At 43.9% G+C, this 25,196-nt stretch overlaps 1 protein-coding gene across 2 annotated transcripts in view; it reads left to right on the forward strand.

Moving 5' to 3' along the window:
- The window catches only part of htra1b (HtrA serine peptidase 1b), a 34,279-nt gene extending 9,131 nt beyond the window's left edge, over positions 1–25,148 (forward strand). The window contains exons 2-9 of one of the 2 annotated variants that reach the window (XM_036946271.1): positions 990–1,089; positions 2,563–2,767; positions 20,093–20,287; positions 22,261–22,293; positions 22,864–22,999; positions 23,550–23,607; positions 23,708–23,803; positions 24,509–25,148. In XM_036946271.1, coding sequence (XP_036802166.1) covers positions 990–1,089; positions 2,563–2,767; positions 20,093–20,287; positions 22,261–22,293; positions 22,864–22,999; positions 23,550–23,607; positions 23,708–23,803; positions 24,509–24,677 — 992 coding nt within the window. In that variant the 3' untranslated portion in view covers positions 24,678–25,148. The remainder of the gene's footprint in view (positions 1–989; positions 1,090–2,562; positions 2,768–20,092; positions 20,288–22,260; positions 22,294–22,863; positions 23,000–23,549; positions 23,608–23,707; positions 23,804–24,508) is intronic. The other variant, XM_036946272.1, reaches the window with a different exon arrangement.
- Positions 25,149–25,196: the final 48 nt, after the last annotated feature.

Below are 25,196 nucleotides of genomic sequence, written 5' to 3' on the forward strand. Positions count from 1 at the left end.
TTATGTTGACGCCAACATGGTGGCTATTGTGACTATTTCTTCTGAGCGCCGTCTCAGATTATTGCATGGTTTGCTTATTCCGTAAAGTTTTTTTTTAAATCAGACACAGCGGTTGCATTAAGGAGGCTGGGAAAATGGCTGTTGTGGTTTGGTGGTCACCTAACATAATCGTTTGTGGTGCTTTTGCCATAAAGCCTATTTGAAATCGGACCCGGGGTGGGATTAACAACAAGACTACCTTTAAAACGGTATAAGATACATGTATGTTTGAGGACTTTTCATTTTGAGATTTTTGATGTTTCGAATTTGGCGCCCTGCACTTTCACTGGCTGTTGTCATATCATCCCGTTAACGGGATTGCAGCCATAAGAGGTGCTTTAACAAAGTTAACCATTTTCACTGTTGTGTCCAAAACGTATTTCAAGCTGCCAGGCATTCCCTTGGCAGCAAGAGCCTCTCCGTGGATGCTGCAGTGTACCCAAATGGCGTCGGGAGCAACTGCTTGCACCATCATTACAGATGCCAACATGAGCAGCAGCTACGTTTGGCTACATACGGACCATTAGTGGAATTCCCGCGAGAGAGTAATGGTTAATATGATTGGATGTTAATAATTTGACTAGGCTACCTGTATTTGACATTGTGTTGTTATTTCGCTGAATGCAGATGGTTTAATTCTATTTTTGGCAGTGAAACAATGCTACTCAGGCGAGAGAAAAAAACTAATTGGACGGCATTGCGCGTATCCCTGGGAGTTTGGGAATACCTTGTGTAGACTTTACAGAGTGTAGTGTGTATATATATACAGTATATATATATATATACATGCACAGTATAGTGCTTAGACTTTGAGCAAACATTTTATACAGATAGATATGCCCACTGTTCCAGTCCAAGCCAAAATAATCCTTTTCCTACCCTGAAGTATTTGGAAATATTTCGGGGCTTGTGGTAAATATATAATCCTGTATGTGTTTGATGTTTTCCAGGCCAGGAGAATCCAGACAGTCTGCGCCACAGATACAACTTTATTGCTGACGTGGTTGAGAAGATTGCTCCTGCTGTGGTTCATATTGAACTCTACCGCAAGTAAGAACCTCTCTTCTTTGCATCACATTCACACACACGCCCACACACACACACACACACACACACAAACACACACACACACCAACACACAGAAACATCGAACATGAAAAAATACTATAGTGTATACTGTAATATTTACTGTAGTATACTGTAGTATTTCCAGTTTACTATAGTGTACATACTGTAGTAAAAAAGAGCAGTATATACTGTGGCATTTACTGTAGTGTTTTTGCAGACAGTTATTTACTGTAGTGTTTACTGTAGTCTTTTTGGGGACATTACTGTACTGTTTCCTAAAGTGGTTCTGTTTTATTATCTTTAACATAGAAGTGTGGTCTTTCTCCTACTGGAGAGGTACTAAAAGAGCTAATGTTCCATAACCTGTAGGTAGGACTGGGTTCTGAACGGAGAGGTCAGAGCTTCTGCTCTTTTCTATAACCTTTAGGGAACACAATATATGCTGTATACTTGGCATGTAGGTTTCTCACTTATGGCACAAATTAGGGTTGTGTTTTTGTGGACTGTAGTGTTTTTGTTGACATTTCTCTAGTATTCACTACAGTGTATTTTATTGTGGTTACTACTGTAGGATTTACTATAGTACTCTACAGTATACTACCAAATGCTATTTTACGTACTACACATGATCGAGGGATACAACAGTGTGTAGTATATTATTCTACAGTATACTACAGTTTACTACAGAATTCTATAGTAAGTACTGTAGTATTCTATAGTAAACTGTATTTTTGTATGTGGGATGGCCAGGTCTGACAGACCAAGCACACACACACACACACACACACACACACACACACACTGACCACAGTAGAACAGGTACTGTATCGCATGCGGTTTTTCCCAGTAAAAGTTATGATAAGAAAGTGACCAATTTCACTCTAAGGTATATAGGAGTGGATGGAGTGTTAGACAAGTATAGACCTATATTAAACACTGTAGATCAACCACCAGATCTCCTGCCTGTCACAGCTGTGTACATAGTTGTCTGCCTGACTCAGGACCTTGTATAAATTGTTTACAAAGTTGATCCTGCTGTTGCTATGAGAACACAAACATTCTCCTGCCCTCCTGTTGATAAACACATCATCAGGAAATTTGTTCAAGGGATCTTTAAGAGGGGCTTTGGGCTAAATGGTATACAGTATGTTTTGTAGTACCATGTGGTCTTCTGCTCATGGACATGTGGATTTACAGATATTGCAGAACATGTACTTTGGCCGATTTTCTGAAATTCTTCTACAGGACATCACAGAGCTTGGTTGCAGGCACTACAAGGTGGAACAGTTTTAGGTGAAAACCAATGAAGGATGTTTCCCTGTCTCGCTATTTTTCACCCTGTCTCTCTGTCTCGCACCTTTGTCACCCTGTCTCTCTGTCTCACCCTCTGTCTCCCTGCTTTACCCTCTGTCTCCTGTCTCTGTCCTCTGTCTCCTGTCTCTGTCCTCTTCCCAGGATGGTATTCTCTAAGCGGGAGGTGGCGGTGGCCAGTGGTTCTGGCTTCGTGGTATCAGAGGACGGCCTGATCGTGACCAACGCCCACGTGGTGGCCAATAAGCACCGGGTGAAGGTGGAGCTGAAGAGTGGCGCTACCTTCGACGCCAAGATCAAAGACGTGGACGAGAAGGCCGACATCGCCCTCATCAAGATCGACGTCCCAGTAAGGCCTGTTACCGCTCTCCAAACCTCTCTTCTTCAGGAGTCTCTGAATGCACCGGTGCTTCTGTTTACCTCAACCTCCCTTTTCTCTCTCTTTCACTCCCTCCTTCCCTATCTCTCTTTCACTCTTGCTCTCTCTCCCTCTCCCCCTCTCCCCCTCTCTCTCTCGCTCTCTCTCTCTCTCTCTCTCTCTCTCTCTCTCTCTCTCTCTTTCTCTCTTTCTCTCTCTCTCGCTTTCTCTCTGAGATGGTGCCAGAGAACAGGAATGTGATGGAGAGATTTTAACAGTGGCTCTGAATGGTCAAGACAAATAGCATCAGTCTTTCAAAGATTGTCATTCATCTGCTCACACAGGCTGGATTAATTTATGGCCGACAAATCCCTGCATGAAAATAATTGTGAGAATGTGTGAAAATAGGGTCTTTTTGTGGTATGATTTAGATTGAATGAACAGTTTTTCATCTTTGGTCCAGTTTGTTCTAATAACTAGGGGTCAACATTATGTTTTATATGGCTGCTTCTCCCTACTATTACCAAAAGAGTAATCACCCAGTTGAGGGTTAGAGCTGTTTGGGTGTCAAGGAGGAAAATGTTCCTCTGTGTGTGTGAACCAGTCCCAGGCTTAGTTCCAATGAACTAGTCCCAGAAGACTGGAGGAAGTGTGTGTGTGTGTGTGTGTGTGTGTGTGTGTGTGTGTGTGTGTGTGTGTGTGTGTGTGTGTGTGTGTGTGTGTGTGTGTGTGTGTGTGTGTGTGTGTGTGTGTGTGTGTGTGTGTGTGTGTGTGTGTGTGTGTGTGTGTGTGTGTGTGTGTGTTTGAAGAGGTGTATCTGGAGCATAGGGTGTCTTACTCCCCTACACTGGCCGGCTCCCGTGCCACGTTACTGTGAGTCCTCCCAGACAAGCCTCTGGCTGACTCCTGGATGCTGCTCAATAGCGTGTCACTTTTAATTTGATTTGCAACTGAAAGTGTCAACATTATAAATCCACTTCTGAAAGGTTTTATTGTTTGTCTCTGAACATAGACAGTGTATTTTTACTTCCATAATGACTTCAAGTACTTATAAGTTAGAAACCTAAATTGTCGAAAGTCATTAAACCGACAATTACACTGTAATAACCTCACCAAAAACACAAAGAGAACCCTTAGGAGGGAACCCAAGGACTGACGGACCCGTTCCAGACAGAGTGGTCAAACTCCCTGACCCTGTCTTGGAGCGTGAGGTGGAAAGATTACATTGCGTTGGTGTGATGGCGGAGGACCGCCCTCAAAGCGGAGTGGGAGCAGCACAGACGTACTCCTGCGAGGCATATATCTGCATGTGCCGTGGCTCGCTCACTGCTCCTGTTTCCATTGCGTCAAAGGATGAGTCTGTACAGGCTTTGACAGACAGTGAAGAGAAATGGTCTCCTGTTGGCAACAAGGACAGGATTCTGTTTCTCTGTTTCTCTCCCCGCTCAGTGACTGATTGACTAAATGTGGATCTGGGTCGTTGTGCTCATCCCCAGTCTTTTCTTTAGTCAAATGGCTGCTGAGGCCCACTCCTTCTGAGCATGTGCAAACACAGGGCTGAAACGACAGAGATGGTCGCCTCACTTCGAGTTCTTAGGAAACTATGCAATATTTTGTTTTTTTTTATGAATTATTTCTTACATTGTTAGGCCAGGAAAACTTAAGTCTTATTACATACAACCGGGAAGAACTATTGGATATAAGAGCAACGTCAACTTACTAACATTACGACCAGGAATACGACTTTCCCGAAGTGGATCCTCTGTTCGGACCACCACCCAGGACAATAGATCTAATTCCAGTAGGCGACCCAAAACAACGATGCCGCAGAAGGGGCAGACGAAGCGGCCATCTAGTCAGGCTCCGTAAACGTGCACATCGCACACCGCTCCCGAGTATACTACTATCCAATGTCCAGTCTCTTGACAACAAGGTAGACAAAATTTGAGCAAGGGTTGCCTTCCAGAGAGACATCTGAGATAGTAACATTGTCACGTTCTGACGTTAGTTCCTTTGTGATGTCTTTGTTTTAGTATGGTCAGGGCGTGAGTTGGGTGGGCAGTCTATGTTCTTTTTTCTATGATTTGGTATTTCTGTGTTTGGCCTGGTATGGTTCTCAATCAGAGGCAGCTGTCAATTGTTGTCCCTGATTGAGAACCATACTTAGGCAGCCAGTTTTCACCCTTGAGTTGTGGGTGATTATATTTTCTGTTTAGTGTGTTTTGCACCTGACGGAGCTGTTTCGGTTGTGCTTTTTTGTTTCTTTGTTTGATAGTGTTCAGTTTAAATAAATAACATGAACAAGTACCACGCTGCGCTTTGGTCCTCACCTTCTTCCACCGACGACCATTACAAACATTCTCTGTTTCACGGAAACATGGCACTCTCAGGATATGTTGTTGGAATCGGTTCAGCCACTGGGCTTCTCCATGCATCGCGCCGACAGAGATAAACACTTCTCTGGGAAAAGGAAGGGCGGGGGTGTATGCTTTATGATTAACAACTCATGGTGTAATCATAACAACATACAGGAACTCGAATTCCTTTTGCTCACCCGATCTAGAATTCCTTACAATCAAGTACCTACCAAGAGAATTCTCGTAAGTTATAGTCACAGCTGTGTAAATTCCCCCTCAAGCAGACACCAAGATGGCCATCAAGGAACTTCACTGGACTATATGCAAACTGGAAAACATACATCCTGAGGCTGTAGTTATTGTAGCTGGGGATTTTAACAAAGAAAGTTTGAGAACAAGGCTACCTAAATTCTACCAGCATATTGATTGCGCTATGCGCATGCGCAATACCCTTGACCACTGCTAATCTAACTTCCGCGATGCATACAAAGCCCTACCCCGTCCTCCTTTCAGCAAATCCGACCACGACGCCATCTTGTTCCTTCCGTCTTATAGGGAGAAACTCAAACATGATGCACCATTGACTAGAACCATTCAACGCTGGTCCAACCAATCGGAAGCCACGCTTCAATATTGTTTTGATCACGCGGACTGGAATATGTTCCCGTCAGCCTCAGAGAACAACATCGACCTATACCCTGACTCTGTGAGTGCGTTTATAAAGAAGTGCATTGGATATGTTGTACCCACTGTGACTATTTAAACCTAACCCTAACCAGAAATCGCGGATGGATGGCGGCATTTGCGCAAAACTGAAAGCGCGATTTACCGCATTTAACCATGGAAATTGGTCTGGGAAAATGTCTGAATATAAACATTGTAGCTAATCCCTCCACAAGGTAAACAAACAAGCGAAATGCCAGCACAGAGACAAGGTGGAGTCACAATTCAACAGCTCAGACATGAGACGTATGTGGCAGGGTATACAGGAAATTACTGACTAGAAAAATAAATCCAGCTACGTCACAGACACCGACGTCATGCTTCCAGACAAACTAAACACCTTCTTTGCCCGCTTTGAGGATAATACAGTGCCACCGTCACAGCCCACTAACAAGGACTGCGCCCCCCCCTCCGTGGCTGACGTGAGTAAAACATTTAAACTTGTTAACCCCCGCAAGGCTGCTGGCCCAGATGGCTTCCCTAGCCGCGTTCTCAAAGCGTGTTTACGGACATATTCAATCACTCCCTATCCCAGTCTGTTGTCCCCACATGCTTCAAGATGGCTACCATTGTTCCTGTACCCAAGAAGGCAAAGATAACTGATCTAAATTATCTGCAATCGCCATCACACTGCACACTGCCCAATCCCATCTGGACAAAAGGAATACCTATGTAAGAATGCTGTTCATTGACTACAGCTCAGCATTCAACACCGTAGTACTTTCCATGCTCATCATCAAGCTGGAGGCCCTGGGTCTCAACCCCGCCATGTGCAATTGGGTCCTGGACTTTGTGAGGGGCTGCCCCCAGGTAGTGAATGTAGTAAACAACATCTCCACTTCACTGACCCTCAGCACTGGGGCCCCACAAAGGTGCGTGCTCAGCCCCTTCCTATACTCCCTGTTCACCCATGAATGCGTGGCCATGGACGCCTCCAACTCAATCATCAAGTTTGCAGATGACACAACAGCAGTGGGCTTGATTACCAACAACGACGAGACAGCCTACAGGGAGGAGGTGAGGGCACTCAGAGTGTGGTGTCAGGAAAACAACCTCTCACTCAACATCAACAGATGATCGTGGACTTCAGGAAACAGCAGAGGGAGCACCCCCTATCCACATTGAAGGGACAGCAGTGAAGAAGGTGGAAAGTTTTTAAGTTCCTCTGCGTACACATCACAGACCAACTGAAATGGTCCACGCACACAGACAGTGTGGTGAAGAGGGCGCATCAGCGCCTCTTCAACCTCAGGAGGCTGAAGAAATTTGGCTTGTCACCCAAAACCCTGACAAACTTTTACAGATGCACAATCGAGAGCATCCTGTCGGGCTGTATCACCGCCTGGTACAGCAACTGCACCGCCCTCAACCGCAAGGCTCTCCAGAGGATAGTGCAGTCTGCACAACGCATCACCGGGGGCAATCTACCTGTCCTCCATAACACCTACTGCACCCGATGTCACAGGAAGGCCAAAAAGATCATCAAGAACAAGCCACTGCCTGTTTACACCGCTACCATCCAGAAGGCGAGGTCAGTACAGGTGCATCAAAGCTGGAACCGAGAGACTGAAAAACAGCTTCTTCTCAAGGCCATCAGGCTGCTAAACAGCCATCACTAACTCATAGAGGCTGCTGCCCACATTGAGACCCAATCACTGGCCACTTTAGTAAATGGACCACTAGTCACTTTATACAAATCACTCTAAATAATGCCACTTTAATAATGTTTGCATATCTTACATTACTCATTTCACATGTATATACTGTATTTTATACCATCTATTGCACCTTGCCTATGCCGCTCGGCCATCGCTCATTAATATACGACATGTACCTACTCTCATTCACCCTTTTAGATGTGTGTATCTTGTAGTTGTTGGGGAATTGTTAGAATACATGTTAGATATTACTGCACTGTCGGAACTAGAAGCACAAGCATTTCGCCACACTCGCCTTAACATCTGCTAAACATGTGTATGTGACCAATAAAATTTGATTTGATTTGATCTTGCATTTACTATAATAACAACTAGATGGTTGATGATAAAGTAAGTACTAGTTGTTGACATGACTGTATTATAATTACTGTATATGGATTGCTTGGGATATTTAGAGGAACTTTAGAGGAAGCCTGGAAATCAGTGGTAAATGACTGATCCTCTGTGACAGGAATTACAGTCCTCCATTGCATAGCTTATTGACAATGATCAAACATGTTTTCGGGAGTGCATTAATATTTTCACTGATGCTATCTGCACACTGTGTAATTATGGCCTTTGGGACTTGGCTGAGGAAGTTCACTAATCGTAATGCTTGGATCGGCAGGGGCTAAAGCTGATATCAGAGGGGAGTAGGTTTAAGACTATAGGCTTGTAGAGTGCATAGGGCTCTATTTTAACAAACCTAAAGCTTTGAACACACCTGACAGCGTAATTGCATTTTGGTACACCAGAATTACATTCATTCGGTGTGTTTTTTTTCTCTCGATTGTGCACGTTGGATTTTTCATTCGAAATAAATCTAATTCTGGTGTACCAAAATGCAATGATGCTGTCGGTGCGTTCGAAGCGTAAGCTCAGGGTCCTAGGTTCAGGGGTGTGTCAGAAATATTTTTGCTATTTTCCCTGTCACCATTGTCGGCGCACTTGCTGGCATTGGCGCGAAAGGGATGGGTTGATGAATAAACAAGTTGTGAGTTTGTCGAGGTTTGGTCCCTCACTGGCCAATCAGAACGTGTTCCATGGCCAAATATGTGGTTGCTTCAGGTTGTGTATTTACGTTATTTTATGTATCGCCTTGGAATCAATTCCAAGGTTAGTCAAATGGTTTACAGAAACAAATTAACAAAATGTAGACCTTTCCCATCTTTGCTAAATAAATGAACTTGAACCCATTAGCAGACCGTATTGTTCTAAGTAATTGCGTGGCTTCAATAAACAAACGTGGTCAATAAACAATATTAAATTAATTATTTATAAGGGCTATAAAGAGAACATATATTTATAATCAAATTCTAAACAAAACGAAACATCAACTTGTTTTAAGTAGGCTATGTCACACTTACAGGCACCATAATCTCTCCCCGTGTGTTTTATATTGTCTAGGGGATTTTGTATGTCATTGGGGTTTTGTAAGTCTAGGTGTTTATATGTCTATGGTTGCCTCGATTGGTTCTCAATCAGAGGCAGCTGTTTATCGTTGTGTCTGATTGGGGACCATATTTAGGTAGCCATATTCCTTGGGTAGTTTGTGGGTTCTTATTCTATGTTTAGTTGCCTGTCTGCACTAGCTATGTTAGCGGCACGGTTTGTATAGTTTGTTCAGTGTTCTTTCTTTCATTAAAGAAGTATGTACGCTTACCACGCTGCGCCTTGGTCTCCTCCATATGACGACCGTGACACCGTGGACATATAATATGAAAACAACATAGACTATGGAGGCTTTTACTCACACCAAAACGGGACCTGCATGGCTAAAATCATGTGGGCTTGCCTACAATGCGTAGATTAAAAGGGAATGTCAGCTCAAAGTTTAACTCCTCTTAAACTTGATATTTTATGAAAGCTTTGGTGATTAAGATTGACTTCCAAGCGGTCTCAGGAGCCAAACCCTTTATCGACAGTCTTGACTACTACGCGATTGCATTGGGCAGACAAAAAAGCCTTAATTGAGAGGAGGCTTTGCTTGGTTTTTAATCAAATAAAAAGGGGAAAACGTTAGTCTTTTATGTTTTTAAATACGAAGTATACAGGCACCAAAAGCCCGTCAGGCTACTCTAGGGCAGTGTGCGTCACGGCTGGATAGGGCAGTGTGCATCACGGCTGGATAGGGCAGTGTGCGTCACGGCTGGATAGGGCAGTGTGCGTCACGGCTGGATAGGGCAGTGTGCGTCACGGCTGGATAGGGCAGTGTGCGTCACGGCTGGATAGGGCAGTGTGCGTCACGGCTGGATAGGGCAGTGTGCGTCACGGCTGGATAGGGCAGTGTGCGTCACGGCTGGATAGGGCAGTGTGCGTCACGGCTGGATAGGGCAGTGTGCGTCACGGCTGGATAGGCTACGTTTCAGCTGTCAAAATCCATGACATAACCAACTGCGTTACCGCTAAAACCAGCTATTGGTTGGTCTTAAATATCTCTATGAACGCTGCCTGGAATTAGAACGTTGGATCATGTTTTGAACGACACATCTCAAATATTTCCACCCCTCCCATCTGAGCGCAAGCAAGCTGATATAAGACAGGTAAATTGCCGAATCTGGTGTTAGGGCGCCAGTTTTTACATGACAAGATTGCAAACTAACGTGCATTTGACACTAGTTCCACCTTAAATAGAAAATGAGCCCATAGATTTGACACCTGTTGTGCTGTTGAAGTTCTCTATCGAGGACAAATAGATACTGGTTGGGGAAATGTGTCCATCTTGAAGTGTCACTAAGTGACTACCTATGGATGAGTCACATCCCAACGCTATGTACAGTTCTGTCAAACCACAGGAGCGCCATAGTTAATCACAGTCCACACAACAAGAGAAGCCATTGTTTTTCTGGCTGGTGCTCTGTTGTGGTGGCTGGGTTTGTATGTAGTTTGTGTTGTGAACTGATGTGCTGTGCCATTGGAAGACAGTTTGCACATACACAGACCTGTCGTATCTCAGTCTTATGCGAGACACCTAAACCAATATTATGCTCTCTTGCTATTCTTAAAGATTCCAGTCTTCGTGTCTGTGCGGTGTGTTTGTTCAGCAGAAACACAGCGGAGTCTAGATTTGGTTGTCGTCCAAAATGGATTCTATGGTCACAAAGGACCATTGATTATATTCCCTCAATGCCGCCAAAGCGTGGATGATGGAAAAGAACTGTTACTGCATCCGTAAGAGTCCATTGTTTACGTGCTCGTTAATAAAGCATCTACATTGAAAAGTCAGTGAAGTGGACCTCAGCTGACCTTTTCATTCTCCTGGATCTGAACAGTACAGAACATTTTCCTGTAGCCATGCTTCCTGCATAGAGGAGGATAAGGTTCCCAATTGTGCTATAACCACAATCTGGAGGGCATTACCCTGTCATACTGAATTAACTGCCTTAAGATGTATTTTACAGTAGTAGTACATGGTATACAACTTATTCAAATCTATCAAAGTACCGCTGTCCAATTCCCCTCTTAAGACCTGTTTTTATGAAGGTTGTTGGAGTAGTCAGATGTACTGGAAAGAGGAAGTTCCTGGCACCATTTGGTTCACAGGTGGAGGCTTGATACTGTATGCATTCATATCAGAGATAAGGTCATGAAGAACTTGTTTCTACTGATCAGTAAAGAGATGCTGCCTAACTCTGTCGTCCGAGTTAACCCTCTTTTACACTGCTACTGTTGACAATGATAGCCTGAATTATAACTTGGGGTTTGCATGCGTTACGCAACTCGTTTCACATCAATCATTCATTGGTGTCAATGAGAGATTTGACAGACATCAAGTTAGGATTCGGTCTGAAGATCCAATTGAGAAATGTTGTTGAATCTTCTTGACGGAGACAGAGTCGTCTCAACACCCCCGCACTGATGGAGGCGAATCAATCCAAACATTTGGATAAAGTAAACAAGTGTTAGGTAAACGAAACAGATGTTTAAACTCTACCATTCAGCTCTCTCTCCATCTAGCAGATGTTGCATTTTTTTTTATGTTCCATGACTAATCCAAACCAAAGAGCAGAGAAGGAGCCGGCCCATCCCAGCCCATAGGTAGACCCTTCATACCTGTGGTTTGATCCACCTAGTCGATTTGTGCCAATCAAACAAGAGTACAAAGAGAGAGATGGAATTTTCTAAGTGGAGACGCTACCTGGCATCAACAAAGTCATCACTCATCCTTGCATTCTTTTATGACGTGCAGTAAGACATATCCAAACTAGGTCAAAGCCTGCACTCTGTTACTTGAGAGTAAATTTGCAACATGTGTGTTATTCAATTGGAGAAAAGTAAACTGGACTGGAGTCTGTTAGACAAAAGAGAGTCACACTCTAGTGGTGCAGAACAGAGATGAAAGACAGCCCAATATATATCTCTGCCAGCATTCCCAGGCTTGTGTTTCTTTCTTGGCTCTGAATTGGGTTATTTTTGCTCCCTCAGGGACATTCCCCGATTATAAATCTCTGGGATACAATGTATTTCCAGTTCCTAATGGTTGGAAAGAAGGAGGCAATTTGTGTAGTTCTCAGTAACCAACATTACTTCTGTCTGCATAGATTTGCTATATCTCTTAATAACCGGAAAGAAAGTGACATGGTAAGTTCACTGTAACAACCAGTAGAGCTCTGAAGAAGGAGCCCCGTGACCCAGGGCTGGCTAACTTGCCCAGAATCAGGTCCTGAAAACGTAATCCCATAGTCTGAGGGTTTGAGTATGATTTACTGAGCTTGTCCCTGATCTAAGAACAGCCAGTCACAAGCTTCCCCTTCTGCCTGGATTGAACATTGACATTCTTGTCAAAATCTGGGTTTGATTAGCCTTTATTGGAATGGGTTATATATATGTGTGTGTGTTAGTCTTTATCTCATCCTTTCCCCATTTCAGCAGCCTCAGAGGGCATTTGTCATCCATTTAAAGCTGGTGCAGAAAGACCACATCAACAGAGAGGGAAATGGTGAATCACTTCAGATGCTCATACTTGCTATGGTCAGTGCCAGAAAGGATCCAGCCAAAGAAAACACATTCTCAAGTCCAATGGCCCCATTTCTCAAAGTTAGCCATTTTCCCATTTGTCTTTCCTCAGACAGAAGATAGCCAGACCAGGGTGACCCCTTAGGAATGTCCAGGTCAGTCACAGACGGATCCTGTGGACTCAAACGATTGTAGAGACACGGAAAATGTCACCAAATGCAATTCCTTGCCTTCAGAAAAGCCAACTTGGCTATGGTGTTATCAGTCTTTTCCCAATGTTATATCGTACACTTATAGGTTTAGAGTTATGAGAGACTTTGATCGTATTTTCTCACCATGTTTGAATGCTAGAGTATCCCAATGTGAAGAGCAGCTCTGGCCTGGAGGACAGGACGGGTTGTTACACTACAGGAATTGGAATAGGTATTTGTGGGTCTGTACACTCAGCTGTGGCCTGGGCAGATACAATCAATCAATCAAATGTATTTATAAAGCCCTTCTTACATCAGCTGATGTCACCTTAGAACCCCAAACAGTAAGCAATGCAGGTGTAGAAGCACGGTGGCTCGGAAAAACTCCCTAGAAAGGCCGGAACCTAGGAAAAAACCTAGTGAGGAACCAGGCTATGAGGGGTGGTCAGTCCTCTTCTGGCTGTGCCGGGTGGAGATTATAACAGAACATGGCCAAGATGTTCAAATGTTCATAGATGACCTGCAGAGTCAAATGGTAATAATAATCACAGTGGTTGTAGAGGGTCCAACAGGTCAGCACCTCAAGAGTAAATTTCAGTTGGCTTTTCATAACCGATCATTCAGAGTATCTCTACCACTCCTGCTGTCTCTAGAGAGTTGAAAACATTAGGTCTGGGACAAGGTAGCATGTCTGGTGAGAAGGTCAGAGTTACATAGCCACAGGCAGAACAGTTGAAACTGGAGCAGCAGCACGACCACGTGGACTGGGGACAGCAAGGAGTCACAAGACGCAGGCCTCCTAATTGTCCCTAGAATTTCTACGCAAACAGCTGGAGGCAGGGCTTTCTCCTATAGAGCTCCATTTTTATGGAATGGTCTGCCTACCCATGTGAGAGACGCAAACTCGGTCTCAACCTTTAAGTCTTTACTGAAGACTCATCTCTTCAGTGGGTCATATGATTGAGTGTAGTCTGGCCCAGGAGTGTGAAGGTGAACGGAAAGGCTCTGGAGCAACGAACCGCCCTTGCTGTCTCTGCCTGGCCGGTTCCCCTCTTTCCACTGGGATTCTCTACCTCTAACCCTATTACAGGGGCTGAGTCACTGGCTTACTAGGGCTCTTTCATACCGTCCCTAGGAGGGGTGCGTCACTTGAGTGGGTTGAGTCACTGATGTGATCTTCCTGTCTGGGTTGGCGCCCCCCCTTGGGTTGTGCCGTGGCGGAGATCTTTGTGGGCTATACTCGGCCTTGTCTCAGGATGGTAGTCGGAAGACTTCCAGTTTGGTGTAGTGCCATCTCCGTTCCAATTTTCTGGAAGCTTGCTTCAGAGCTCGGGTATTTTCTGTTTACCAGGGAGCTAGTTTCTTATGACAAATGTTTTTTGATTTTAGGGGTGCGACTGCATCGAGGGTATTGCGCAAGGTTACATTTAGTTCCTCAGTTAGGTGATTAACTGATTTTGTACTCTGAAGTCCTTGGGTAGGTGGAGGGAGTCTGGAAGGGCATCTAGGAATCTTTCGGTTGCCCAAGAATTTATAGCATGGCTTTTGATGATCCTTGGTTGGAGTCTGAGCAGATTATTTGTTGCTATTGCAAACGTAATAAAATGGTGGTCCCATAGTCCAGGATTATGAGGAAAAACATTAAGATCCACAACATTTATTCCATGGGACAAAACTAGGTCCAGAGTATGACTGTGGCAGTGAGACATGTTGGACAAAACCCACTGAGTTGATGATGGCTCCGAAAGCATTTTGGAGTGGGACTGTGGACTTTTCCATGTGAATGTTAAAGTCACCAAAAATTTTAATATTATCTGCCATGGCTACAAGGTTCGATAGGAATTCAGGGAACTCACTGAGAAATGCTCTATATGGCCCAGGAGGCCTGTAAACAGTAGCTATAAAAAGTGTATGTGTGTGTGTGTGTGTGTGTGTGTGTGTGTGTGTGTGTGTGCGTGCGTGCGTGCGTGCGTGCGTGCGTGCGTGCGTGCGTGCGTGCGTGCGTGCGCCCACGGCTAAAGGTTATTAATGAGAAGTGAGGGAGAAAAAGTAAGGTGCCCTCTTTCCTGGCAGGAAACCGTAGCAGTAGAAGATGAGGTTTTCCATAAGCATGTGTGATTGGCCTTGAATACAGACTGAGGAATCTGTTGATACCTTTACATTGTTGTTCATCCCAAATAGAAACACAAGCTGCTTCTCAAATTGACTAATTAGGATGTCTGCAAACAGTTTGACCCTGGATATAATCATTTCTCATCTAGCTCTGGATTTAATGTGTGTGTATAAGACACTGCTTTTATTGGCAGTCACAGTCCTCTTGTGTACGATATACAGTATATTTTATTTTTTAAATTATATTTCAGCATTTATCAGTACTGAGCAAACAAGTCTACCTCTCTTGGTGATCTGACTGTTCAGTCCCTATTGACTCAGGTACACACACAGACACACAGAAACACACAGAACAAGCTGACACACACACAAGCAGACAGGCACAGGCACACACACACACACACACACGCACGCACACACACACACACACACACACTGTGCCAACAGGTGCCTCGTCAATCACTCCAGCAGCAACAGACAGCAGCCTTGACTAGTGGATCCTTCCTGCAGACGGCTGCCAGGTCTGACAGTCCCTTCTGCACCCATTATCCCCCCTGTTCCCCCCTGATGTTTACCTCTCTGACAGTCTGGTCATTTCCACTGACACACACAGTCCTGTCTCTCACCGTTCCACACTGGCACTGTATCAGAGGGCTCAGCAGCAAATATCATCCCAGTCACTGAGAGCTGACAAGGTATCCTATTAGCTTAGGAGCACAATGGAAACTGGAAAGTCAAGGAAACGTTAGGCTGCATCATTGCATCAAGTCTAAGGTCCTGTTACATCGAGACACACTCAGGGACAGACAAAGCAAGACTAGTTTCACTGCCCTGCATCCTTGCAGAAACCGAGCACCGATGAAGCTTCTGTTTTAATCAAATGGCTTCCCGGACTATTTACATTGACCCCCTTCCCCCCTTTTCTTTTACACTGCTGCTACTCGCTGTTTATTATCTATGCATAGTCGCGTGTACAAACTACCTCGACTAACCTGCACCGCCACACATTGACTCGGTGGCGGTACCCCCTGTATATAGCCTCGTTTTTGTTATCTCATTTTATTGTTACTTTTTATTTTTTACTTTAGCTTATTTATTATTTAGGATGGAAGAGGAGGGTGGAGGGTAGAGGTCGACCAATTATTATTTTTCAACACCGATACCGATTATTGGAGGACCAAAAAAGCCGATGCCGATTTAATCGGCCGATTAAAAAAAAAAAAATTATTTGTAATAATGACAATTACAACAATAATGAATTCACTTATTTTAACTTAATATAATACATCAATAAAATCAATTTAGCCTCAAGTAGATAATGAAACATGTTCAATTTGTTTTAAATAATGCAAAAACAAAGTGTTGGAGAAGAACGTAAAAGTGCAATTTGTGCTATGTAAGAAAGCTAACGTTTCAGTTCCTTGATCAGAACATAAGAACATATGAAAGCTGGTGGTTCCTTTTAACATGAGTCTTCAATATTCCCAGTTAAGAAGTTTTAGGTTGTAGTTATTACAAGACTATTTCCCTCTATACCATTTGAATTTCATTAACCTTTGACTATTGGATGTTCTTATAGGCACTTTAATATTGCCAGTGTAACAGTATAGCCTTCGTCCCTCTCCTCGCTCCTCCCTGGGCTCGAACCAGCAACACAACGACAACAGCCACCACATCGAAGCAGCGTTACCCATGCAGAGCAAGGGAAACAACCACCCCAAGGCTCAGAGAGAGAGTGAAGTTTGAAACGCTATTAGCGCGCTCTAACTAGCCAGCCATTTCACTTCGGTCACACCAGCCTCATCTCGGGAGTTGATAGGTTTGAAGTCATAAACAGCGCAATGCTTGACGCACAACGAAGAGCTGCTGGCAAAACGCACGGAAGTGCTGTTTGAATGAATGTTTACGCGCCTGCTTCTGCCTACCATCGCTCAGTCAGATACTTAGATACTTGTATGCTTGTATGCTCAGTCAGATTATATTCAACACAGGCGTGTTATTACTAGATAATATTACTAGATAATATCTAGTAATATCATCAACCATGTGTAGTTAACTAGTGATTATGATTGATTGTTTTTTATAAGATAAGTTTTATGCTAGCTAGCAACTTACCTTGGCTTACTGCATTTGCTTAACAGGCAGTCTCCTTGTGGAGTGCAACGAGAGAGAGGCAGGTCGTTATTGCGTTGGACTGTAAGGTTGCAAGATTGGATCCCCCGAGCTGACAAGGTGAAAATCTGTCTTTCTGCCCCTGAACGAGGCAGTTAACCCACCGTTCCTAGGCCGTCATTGAAAATAAGAATGTTTTCTTAACTGACTTGCCTAGTTAAATAAAGATTAAATAAAGGTGTAAAAAAATATATATAATTAAAATAATAAGAAAATGGCAAATCGGCGCCCAAAAATACCGATTTCTGATTGTTATGAAAACTTTAAATCGGCCCTAATTAATCGCCCATTCCGATTAATCGGTTGACCTCTAGTGGAGGGGGTAGAGAAGGGTGGAGGGGGATGGAAGAGGAGGGTGGAGGTGGATGGAAGAGAAGGGTGGAAGGGGGTAGAGGGGGCAGAGTTGTCACTGGGAGACGGGTGATCTGATAATGCATCTGTGAGTACAACACCATGGAATGCAAAAAACTGCCTGTTTGTCAGTCTGCCTCTCACTGCCCAGAGAGAACTGGGTCACTCAAGCCCACGTCCTTATCTCACTATACTAGAGTGATGTGCTCCAGGTACTGGAGGTAGTATACAGAGTACTGTGCTGTACAGGAGTTGTTTTCCTCCAGAGATGTAGTAGATGTAATCCTGACTTGAGAAATCTTTTCAGTAGCTTGGGCTGTTCTATTGTTCTGATCTACAGTGCATTCGGGAAGTATTCAGACCCCCTTTTCCACATTTTGTTATGTTACAGCCTTATTCTAAAATGGATTCAGTTGTCCCCCCCCCCCCCCATCAATCTACACACAATACCCCATAATGACAAAGAAAAAAACGGTTTGTTTTTTACTTTTTGCAAATTAATACAACAACAAAAATATGTAAATATCACATTTAGATAAGTATTCAGACCCTTTACTCAGTACGCTGTTGAAGCACCATTGGCAGCGATTACAGCCTCGATTCTTCTTGAGTATGACGCTACAAGCTTGGCACACCTGTTTCTCAAAATAGTTTTTGTTTGAGTTTTTGTTTGTTCGGGCTCTGGCTGGGCCACTCAAGGACATTCAGAGACTCTTGCATTGTCTTGGCTGTGTGCTTAGGGTCGTTGTTCTGTTGGAAGGTGAACCTTCACCCCAGTCTGAGGTCCTGAGCGCTTTAGAGCAGGTTTTTATCAAGGATCTCTTTATACTTTGCGTCGTTCATCTTTCCCTCGATCCTGACTAGTCTGAAAAACATCCCCATAGCATGATGCTGCCACCACCGTGATTCACCGTAGGGATGGTGCCAGGTTTCCTCCAGATGTGACGCTTGGCATATAGGCCAAAGAGTTCAATCTTGGATTCATAAGACCAGAGAATCTGGTTTCTCATGGTCTGAGAGTCCTTTAGGTGCCTTTTGGCAAACTCCAAGTGGACTGTCATGTGCCTTTTACTGAGGAGTGGCTTCTGTCTGGCCACTCTATCATAAAGGCCTGATTGGTGGTGCTGCAGAGATGGTTGTCCTTCTGGAAGGTTCTCCCATCTACACAGAGGAACTCTGGAGCTCTGTCAGTGACCACCGGGTTCTTGGTCACCTCCCTGACCAAGGCCCTTCTTCCCCGATTGCGCAGTTTAGCCGGGTGGCCAGCTCTAAGAATAGTCTTGGTGGTTCCAAACTTCTTCCATTTAAGAATGATAGAGACCACTATGTTCTTGGGGACCTTCAATGCTGCAGACATGTCTTGGTACCCTTCCCCAGATCTGTGCCTCGGCACAATCCTGTCTGGGAGCTCTACGGACAATTCCTTCAACCTCATGGCTTGGTTTTTGCTCTGACATGACCTATATAGACAGGTGTGTCTTTCCAAATCATGTCCAATCAATTGGAATTTACCACAGGTGGACTCCAATAAAGTTGTAGAAACATCTCAAGGAGGATCATTGGAAACAGGATGCACCTGAGTCCCCTAGCAAAGGGTCTGAATACTTATGTAAATAAGGTATTTCTGATTTATCTAAAAACCTGTTTTCGCTTTGTCATTATCGGCTATTGTGTGTAGATTGATGAGGATTTTTATTTATTTAATCAATTTTAGAATAAGGCTGTAACATAACAAAATGTGGAAAAAGTCAAGGGGTCTGAATACTTTCCGAATGCACCCAACAAGCTTTCGCAGTCTCACTGCAGAATCAAACGTTTTGAAGGTTTAGGCATTCATTCTGAATGCTTAAGTTCCGCAACGCTCTAGCATAACCCAAGCCTACTTGATGGCAATAGAGCTCACTGTTGCTCTTAGTGGCCAGTTTTAAAGCAATCTCCTCCTTACCTGGACAGACGTCTAATTTCACAGTGGATCTTGAGAGACCAGTGTGACAGATAACCTGCTGACTGCTGGGTGGCAGACAAGACACACTGACACTGTGTGCCAAAAGCCCTTCCTCCCAGTCTTTCCCATCCCATCCACCTGACCTCCTTCCTGGAATGTGTCAGTTTATCCCATTTCCAGCCCATCTGGCAGAGTGCTTAGAGCTGTCGGCCAGGGAGCAGCCTGCTGTTCCTGAGTCAGGTCTGGATGTCAGGTCTGGATTCCTGGAGCACTGAGCCCAGGGTAGGGGGCCAATGGTTCCTCTCCCCATATACCTGTGGCTGTATCCCCATGACCCATCTCCACATCCTGCCCCCCCTGCCCTGTCCCGACCTATTCATATCTAGGTCTAGTGTAACCCAGCCATAGTGACAACTGTATAACTCTTATCCATTCTCCTGTCATTGTTGATGGATTTTGTCTGTTGTAGATTGTGTCAGTGAGATGGAGGAAGTGGCAATTCATTGCCTTGATATCTTTTCATAAAGCATGCAGAGTATGCAGACATCAGGGCATATCGTCACTTCCTCTCAGTGGATTTACGGAACGCTATGTTGACCCCCATATGTTTGTTGCTTTTCAAGCATAAACAAACAGGATGTAACGAAGGCACTTCCGGCATGTCTCAAAAGAGGGGTGGTCTTGTTACCGTAGATACTGAATGTACTGTAGCTACAGCTAGTACTGTATCTTCATGCCAACTGTTTCTGTTCAGAATGCACTCTATAGAATACACATCTTGACTGATCTGAGTCCTGTGTCTCTGTGTTTAGATGAAGCTGCCAGTGCTGCTGCTGGGTCGTTCAGCTGACCTGAGGCCTGGTGAGTTTGTGGTGGCCATCGGCAGCCCCTTCTCCCTGCAGAACACGGTCACCACAGGTATCGTCAGCACCACCCAGAGAGGAGGCAAGGAGCTGGGCCTGAGGAACTCTGACATGGACTACATCCAGACGGACGCTATCATCAATGTGAGTGATACATCCACATCATCAGCACACACACAAGCAGCTGTCACACAGGGCATTTAGTTGTGGAACACAGCTGTCACACAGGGCATTTAGTTGTGGAACATAGCTGTCACACAGGGCATTTAGTTGTGGAACACAGCTGTCACACAGGGCATTTAGTTGTGGAACACAGCTGTCACACAGGGCATTTAGTTGTGGAACACAGCTGTCACACAAGGCATTTAGTTGTGGAACACAGCTGTCACACAGGGCATTTAGTTGTGGAACACAGCTGTCACACAGGGCATTTAGTTGTGGAACACAGCTGTCACACAGGGCATTTAGTTGTGGAACACAGCTGTCACACAGGGCATTTAGTTGTGGAACACAGCTGTCACACAAGGCATTTAGTTGTGGAACACAGCTGTCACACAGGGCATTTAGTTGTGGAACACAGCTGTCAGAGCAGGGCATTTAGTTGTGGAACACAGCTGTCACACAGGGCATTTAGTTGTGGAACACAGCTGTCAGAGCAGGGCATTTAGTTGTGGAACACAGCTGTCAGTGCAGGGCATTTAGTTGTGGAACATTTAGTTGTGGATATTTAGTTGTGGAACACAGCTGTCACACAGGGCATTTAGTTGTGGAACATTTAGTCGTGGAACACAGCTGTCAGTGCAGGGCATTTAGTTGTGGAACACAGCTGTCAGTGCAGGGCATTTAGTTGTTGAACACAGCTGTCAGTGCAGGGCATTTAGTTGTTGAACACAGCTGTCAGTGCAGGGCATTTAGTTGTTGAACACAGCTGTCAGTGCAGGGCATTTAGTTGTTGAACACAGCTGTCAGTGCAGGGCATTTAGTTGTTGAACACAGCTGTCAGTGCAGGGCATTTAGTTGTTGAACACAGCTGTCAGTGCAGGGCATTTAGTTGTGGAACACAGCTGTCAGTGCAGGGCATTTAGTTGTTGAACACAGCTGTCAGTGCAGGGCATTTAGTTGTGGAACATTTAGTTGTGGATATTTAGTTGTGGAACACAGCTGTCACACAGGGCATTTAGTTGTGGAACATTTAGTCGTGGAACACAGCTGTCAGTGCAGGGCATTTAGTTGTGGAACACAGCTGTCACACAGGGCATTTAGTTGTTGAACACAGCTGTCAGTGCAGGGCATTTAGTTGTGGAACACAGCTGTCAGTGCAGGGCATTTAGTTGTTGAACACAGCTGTCAGTGCAGGGCATTTAGTTGTTGAACACAGCTGTCAGTGCAGGGCATTTAGTTGTTGAACACAGCTGTCAGTGCAGGGCATTTAGTTGTGGAACACAGCTGTCAGTGCAGGGCATTTAGTTGTTGAACACAGCTGTCAGTGCAGGGCATTTAGTTGTGGAACATTTAGTTGTGGATATTTAGTTGTGGAACACAGCTGTCACACAGGGCATTTAGTTGTGGAACATTTAGCTGTGGATATTTAGTTGTTGAACACAGCTGTCAGTGCAGGGCATTTAGTTGTGGAACATTTAGCTGTGGATATTTAGTTGTGGAACACAGCTGTCAGTGCAGGGCATTTCGTTGTGGAACATTTAGTTGTGGATATTTAGTTGTGGAACACAGCTGTCAGTGCAGGGCATTTCGTTGTGGAACATTTAGTTGTGGATATTTAGTGGATATTTAGTTGTTGAACACAGCTGTCAGTGCAGGGCATTTAGTTGTGGATATTTAGTGGATATTTAGTTGTTGAACACAGCTGTCAGTGCAGGGCATTTAGTTGTGGATATTTAGTTGTGGATATTTAGTTGTGGAACACAGCTGTCAGTGCAGGGCATTTAGTTGTGGATATTTAGTTGTGGATATTTAGTTGTGGCATGCAGCTGTCAGTTCAAGGCATTTAGTTGTGGAACACACAACAGTAGCTCCCCCTTATTTGCCCCGTTACACACGAAGGAGCTGTAGATGAACCATCTGATCATCCTTTTAACCTGAATGTTGTTCCTTTTCAGTATGGGAACTCTGGCGGACCCCTGGTCAATCTGGTAAGATATAATTTCTTATTGATAAGAATTCATCTTTCAGAATGGTCTTAAAGGTCCAATTCAGCTGTTTTTATTTCAGTATCAAATAATTTCTGGGTAACAATGAAGTACCTTACTCTGATTGTTTTCAGTTAAAATGGTTAAAAATATACTAAAATAGCTTCTTAGCAAAGAGCAATTTCTCAAGCAAGAATTTAGCTAAAACTGTCTGGGAGTGGTCTGAGTGGAGAGGGGAAAGCTGAAAATATGCTGCTATTGGCAGAGCGGTTTGGAAGTCTCTTTCTTATTGGTCTGCTAACTAATTTGCCACCGGGTGATGTCACAAGGCAGGCCAAAACTCCATCCCACCAAAACAGGCTGAAATTTCAGGCGGTCTTATCAAACAGCTCTTTACACCAAAAGGATATTATCATCATTTTCGCAATTTCACAGTGTTATTCCAACCTCATGGTGTGGAAATATATATAAAACACAGGAAATCACGTTGTTAACTGCACTGGACCTTTCATTGTAAATCTATGACACATCTGGAGGATGTATTTTAATAATGTGTGTTGTTTCTGTCTTCAGGACGGAGAGGTGATTGGGATCAACACACTGAAGGTGACAGCAGGAATCTCCTTCGCCATCCCATCAGACAAGATCCGTCAGTTCCTGGCAGAGTCCCATGACAGGCAATCTAAAGGTACAGATTACCAATCTAAAGGTAGGGCTGTGACGATTATGGAATTTTGGGGTAACGATAAATTGTCACTCAATTGACCACGGTTATTGTCATAGTTGTCATTTTTTTCAACAATTGTTTTGAGCTTGTAATGCATCATAAATTAATGCATCTTTGAAAATTACCAATGACATACCTAATGAATATAACTCAGGTTTGGTGAAACCCCTGTTTTAAAAATATATTTTGATTGTGCCGTTCTGCTCATAAAACCAACTTTACCCTCTTCATGTATAAAATAAACAAGACTGCTATTGGGTTAGTTTTATCTACTTGAAAATAAAGTTTTAAAAATATATATATTATATATATATAATCTCCCCCTCTTAAAATGCATGTATTAAGACAATTTTGGCAATTTATTTTTAAGTTTCCGGTTATTACCGGTTAGACCAGGGTTTCCCAAACTCAAACTCACTTATTGGGCCAGACCTATCTAAAGTTTCATGGTTTTGACCAGGTACTGCATATTGAATTTCCAATGTTTATCACCATGTGCATGCTAACGCAGCATTTATCCTCTTTTCTTTAGGGAAATTATCAACAAGTAAGAAATATATCGGTGTGAGGATGATGACTCTCACACCAATGTAAGTTTCAGACAGCCTGGTTCACCTTGTGAATGAAATTCTTCCAAATACCTGCGTTACATTAAACACATCTGTGTTTTCATTGGTTCCTTTCCCATAGGCTTGCAAAGGAGCTGAAGGAGAGACAATCAGACTTCCCCGATGTTACCTCAGGGGCATATGTAATCGAGGTCATCCCAAAAACACCAGCTGAGACGTAAGTAGTATCTAGGACCTGAAAGGGTTCTTTGGCTGAAAGGGTTCTTTGGCTGTCCCCATTAGAGAACCCTTTGACGAATGGGTTCTACATGGAACCCTTTTGGAACCATTTTTTCTAAGAGTGTACTGAGAACAGGACAGTTAAAGTCCTCGACCTTAGATTAGGACAGGAGCATTTAACGACTCATTTGGTAGTTGGCTAAGTCTCCGTCCCTCTCATAAAGGTTGCTAAGAGTTCATTGTCGTCTACTCTTAAAATTAGACTGGCCTCATAGCACAATGAATTAGCATTTCATGACCACATAAACAGCATGACAGACCAGTCTACAGAATGCACTCTCTGTATATTTTTTGTGGCCACATAAAATCATTTGCGCTGAGGCGGTGGTCTCCCACTCAAGGAAATTAATAGCTTTCTTTTTGTCTGGTGGAGTTTGTGGTACCAAGGTTAGCAAAATGGTCTTAGATTTTTCAGAGACTATGGTCAGATTTATTTTCTCACAGTGTCTAACAAGAATGTTACTGCCTCTGTAAGTTCATTTAGCTTTTTTTGGAATGGGGAAAACTCCCTTCTCTCAAATTTAAGAGGCTATATTTATATTCTGTGGATTGAGAGATCTAATGGTACACACTGCTTATAGAGCCTAACGTACTTTATCAGTAAAGCGCATTTATTTTTTGCTACATTCCCTCTCCTCCACAGAGGTGGCCTGCAGGAGAGTGATGTCATAATCACCATCAACAGCCAGCGAATCACCTCGGCCAGTGACGTCAGCAGCTCCATCAAGAGGGAAGACACGCTGCGGATGGTGGTCCGGCGGGGGAACGAGGACATCATGCTCACCGTCGTCCCAGAGGAGATTGACCCTTGACTTCTCAGCAACCACGAGCTGGTTCTCGGTGTTGAAAATCACGGACCTTAAACCGGGTGTGTCTGGAGCCACACCCTACCTTAGAACCTGTAACTACTAGTGTTTCCCCCCCCTCCACTCCCCTCAAACTAAAGAGGTCTGTGAGGCCCACACCTACCCCTCTGGGAGCTCAAATGTGTCCAGGCTAATAAAGACATATTTTAGCACCCCTGCTAGTTTTTTAGTATTATTTGTCCTCATGTATGAGTCAAAAAGATACTTCCACACTCATTGACACTGATTATTGCCATCACGTTTGTTTTTATACTCTATTAACATCCTTGCACAGAGAACCCTCCTCAGTCAGAGAGAAGAAGTGAAGGGTGTCCTTAATCTGGTTTGTTGTTGATATTGATGATGTTTTTTAATTGTATTTCTCTTGGTATGTTTTGACGACAATTTCACAGAGGGAATAAAATGTTTTTTAAAAAAGTGGTGTTCCTTACTGATATGAAAATCCTAACTCTGACTGCATGAATG

The sequence above is a fragment of the Oncorhynchus mykiss genome, chromosome 16 (assembly GCF_013265735.2).
Source record: "Oncorhynchus mykiss isolate Arlee chromosome 16, USDA_OmykA_1.1, whole genome shotgun sequence".
Taxonomy (NCBI): Eukaryota; Metazoa; Chordata; class Actinopteri; order Salmoniformes; family Salmonidae; genus Oncorhynchus; species Oncorhynchus mykiss.